The sequence below is a fragment of the Mus pahari genome, chromosome 10 (assembly GCF_900095145.1).
Source record: "Mus pahari chromosome 10, PAHARI_EIJ_v1.1, whole genome shotgun sequence".
Taxonomy (NCBI): Eukaryota; Metazoa; Chordata; class Mammalia; order Rodentia; family Muridae; genus Mus; species Mus pahari.
The window spans coordinates 102,370,286-102,371,812 of NC_034599.1; the positions used below are offsets into that span (position 1 = coordinate 102,370,286).

The 1,527-nt window shown below is 55.5% G+C and overlaps 1 protein-coding gene across 1 annotated transcript in view; it reads left to right on the forward strand.

Annotated features, from left to right (window-relative positions):
* The first annotated feature begins 336 nt into the window (after positions 1-336).
* LOC110327331 (cytochrome b-c1 complex subunit 1, mitochondrial) overlaps positions 337-1,527 on the forward strand; it is a 12,403-nt gene continuing 11,212 nt past the window's right edge. The window contains exons 1-2 of the mRNA XM_021206216.1: positions 337-476; positions 707-847. Coding sequence (XP_021061875.1) covers positions 408-476; positions 707-847 — 210 coding nt within the window. The 5' untranslated portion in view covers positions 337-407. The remainder of the gene's footprint in view (positions 477-706; positions 848-1,527) is intronic.

A 1,527-nucleotide genomic window follows, 5' to 3' on the forward strand; every position in this document is an offset into this window, starting at 1 on the left:
TTTATCCTTTTAAACTAACTTTAGTGGACACCTTCTTACACAGACAGACAGGCAAGTGCTACAGCCTTTGGACTCGATGTGTGCCGAGCCACTGCCCTCCAGGTCTCAGAGCTGCTGCTGGCATACAATGCATCTCCCGCAGTTGCACACCGCCTCCCTCAGGTGGAAGAAGGCGATGAATGGAACCAGTCTCAGATGGGACCAGAGGAAGGGCCCCTCGCAGCTTGATTGGTGTCGGGAAGCTCCTAGAGGCAGAAGGACCGAATGACTACAAGCGATTAATTCTTGCTAACGGACTTGCTGCCCAACAGGGGGCGACCGAGCACCAAGTCTTCCTTACGGCGCCTGCGCCTCAGACTCCGCTCTGCGCATGCGCAGCGCGGCTCTACACTGACGGAAGTTAGAAGATGGCGGCGTCCGCAGTCTGCCGAGCGGCCTGCTCCGGGACGCAAGTGCTACTTCGCACCCGCCGCTCGGTGAGGTGGCAGCGAGACGTTGGGCTGCAGGGCCCAGGGCTCTCGTACTCAGATGAGGAGCAGGCTGTTTCAGCAGTGGCGGGTCGCAGTGGGGAGGTCGCGAGGGTCAGGGCCGTGGGAAGGTCATGGCGGAGGGCGGGGAAGGGTATCTCTGCTCCGGCTTGGGTGTGAGAGCCGAGGTCCCAGAGGCTTGGCGAGCAGTTCTTGCAATGGTCGCCATTTCCCTTTAGCCGGCCCTGCTGAGGTTACCTGCCTTGCGGGGTACCGCAACCTTCGCCCAGGCCCTCCAGAACGTGCCGGAGACCCAGGTCAGCATCTTGGACAACGGGCTGCGTGTGGCCTCGGAGCAGTCCTCGCATGCCACCTGCACGGTGAGTGTGTGCCAGCCCTCTAGGTGAGACCCGCCGTGTTGTCCCAGGTTGGGATGTGACCTTGGGCTCCAGTCTTACAAGTTTTGGGTGGAGACTGGCTTACTGCCGGGTTTGACCCTGTACCTGACTTCAACCCTGCCTTAACTTCAGCCAGCCAACATTATGATGCTTGCCAAGGACGGGGCCGAATTCTCCTCCAGCTTTTCATTCTATCTACCCGAGAGGAGTGATTATTCTCTTGCCACGAAAAAGAATGAGATTTCACAGACTTCGGGTTATTTTCAGAAAGACATCCAAGGTCTGTTAGACTCACCACCTAGGCTATGTAATTTGTAGACTTAGCCAGGAATGCACTTCAAGAAATGCCTCTGAAGGACGGGGAAGATGGCTCAGTGGGTAAAGAGCTTGATACTCAAGCATGGGGACCTGAATTTGGAGTCCTCAATGTTGTGATTTAGGTCTAACACCAATACTTTGAGGGGTGGAGACTAGTGTGTCTAAGCTGGTCTTATTTTTACCTATATGAATAGCTTACTCACATGTGTGTATAGCACCATGTCTGTACATAATGCCCATGGAGGTCCGAAAAGGACATTAGAGTTCCCTGAACCGGAGTCACGGGTGGTTGTGAGCTACCATGTGGGTGCTGGGAATCGAATCTGGGTCCTGTGGAAGAGCAG